Genomic DNA, 1,691 nt, shown 5'->3' with positions numbered 1-1,691 from the left:
AAACCACTTTTGCCCTTCTGCAGGGCCCAGCCCAAAGCCCATTGATGTCAGCAAAGTCTTTTCATTGACTTCAATGAGCTGGATCAGAGCACAGATTTAAAAAGGCATTTAGGTTCCTAATGATCGAAGCAGTTGCTTCGAGGTGTTGGGGGCCTAACCTGCTTACAGAGTTTTGTAAATCTGCTTACCTGTTGGAGCACTGAAATACCTGAAACGCTACAGTGTCTTGAAGTCACCAAACACACCAAGATCTAGTAGAATAATTCATTGCAAATAGCATTTGTTATTAATTTTGGTCTGTTTACTATTTGGAAACACATTTTTATTAGCCAGCCAGCTCTGCAGATGGCTGGTTATAATTCAGTGCAATTTTTCTCCCCTCTTTTCATTGCATAATTTGTGGATACACCAGCTTTATTTCCAAGTAGCTGAAGTTTAATTCCTCAGCTAGGTCCACACCAAACGGAAAGAAAAAAAAAAAAATCTAAGTCAAGTGTTTCATGTGCAAGTTTGTTTAAAAATTCTATAATCTATGACAAACATTTCAAATTAAAAGGGCATTCCCACAGGCAATGAAATAACAAAGCCCTTAGAATCAGGCAGCCGAGGCATGAAGCTGTGAGCTATTTCCACGTTTTATGTACTCTCAAAGGAGAAGAGCAAATTCCAACCGCAATATCGTGTTGTGTTTTGTAGATATTTCTTACCAGCTGTGGGCCAGATTCTGCAGCCAGCCTAGGGGCAACTTGTGCAAGTCAGAGGGGAAAAGTCTGATTTGGGGTGTTTCTGTGCTGTGTTCAGTACAGAGCTCAGTGTAACTGAGCTGTGATACCGCGAGTGTGTTTCACACCCCTGTCAGTGGCTTCGCGGAGTTTAAGGGGGACTGTTCTTCCATGTAAAGGTATGTCTGTAAGGGTGGATTATTGGGCGTATCAGGAATTTGTTCTCAGGTCCGGTGGGGTTAGTTCAAAAAATCTGAATGCACGGACAGGCAGGTGGACAGCGCGGTCAGGCAAACACCAGCGTCTCGGAAAAGGCCTGCGGATTTCGACTGCCAAAAGAGGCTGTCCCCGGGCAGCGGGGTGACCCACCGGGGCTGGAGAGCAGTCAGCACCGAGAGAAAAGCTAACGCAGATCTCCTCCCTGCCCTACGGGATAGGGCATCCCTGCGCCCTCCGCGACAACCTCTGGGGCACCCCCGCACCTCCCGGCACAGCCTCCGGGGCATTCCTGCATCTGTCTACCTCAGGGACAACCTCCCGGCCATCCACGTAGCCCCTGGGACAGCCTCTCGAGGGGTTCCCGCATCCCCTGGCACATCCCTCAGAACATCCCCGCACTCCCCCATCACATCCCCCAGAGCGTTCCCGCATCCTCCGGGACAGCTTCCCGGACCCTCCCGCTCCCCCCGTAGGGGCTCGGCAGCGGTTTCCCAGCGGGGTCCGCCCGCCCCGGCCGGCCCGGGGGCGGCTTTGCCCCCCGCCTCCGCCGCGCCATTGGCCCCGCTGCCGGCAGCGCTCCGCCCCGCGCCCGGCGATGCCTCCGCCGAAGTTTTCCGCGGCGGGCTCCGCACGTGGGAGCCCCGCGTCGAGCCCCGGTACCGCTTCCCCGCCGACTCCGGAGCGGCAGCGGGGGCGGCTCCCCGCTCCCCCAAACCCGCCCCCCTGCCCCCGGCGGGGGATGCCCCCCTG

At 54.8% G+C, this 1,691-nt stretch overlaps 1 protein-coding gene across 1 annotated transcript in view; it reads left to right on the top strand.

Annotated features, from left to right (window-relative positions):
* The first annotated feature begins 610 nt into the window (after positions 1-610).
* The window catches only part of LOC121666563 (heparan sulfate glucosamine 3-O-sulfotransferase 3A1-like), a 30,465-nt gene continuing 29,384 nt past the window's right edge, over positions 611-1,691 (top strand). Inside the window, exons 1-2 of the mRNA XM_042032237.1 lie at positions 611-618; positions 1,415-1,597. Coding sequence (XP_041888171.1) covers positions 611-618; positions 1,415-1,597 — 191 coding nt within the window. The remainder of the gene's footprint in view (positions 619-1,414; positions 1,598-1,691) is intronic.

Source organism: Corvus kubaryi, unplaced genomic scaffold (genome assembly GCF_017639235.1).
Source record: "Corvus kubaryi isolate FWS band 111438036 unplaced genomic scaffold, C.kubaryi_AGA036_p1.0 37353, whole genome shotgun sequence".
Lineage (NCBI taxonomy): Eukaryota > Metazoa > Chordata > Aves > Passeriformes > Corvidae > Corvus > Corvus kubaryi.
The sequence above is the reverse complement of the archived record's forward strand: the minus strand, read 5'-3'. Positions and strand labels throughout refer to the sequence as shown.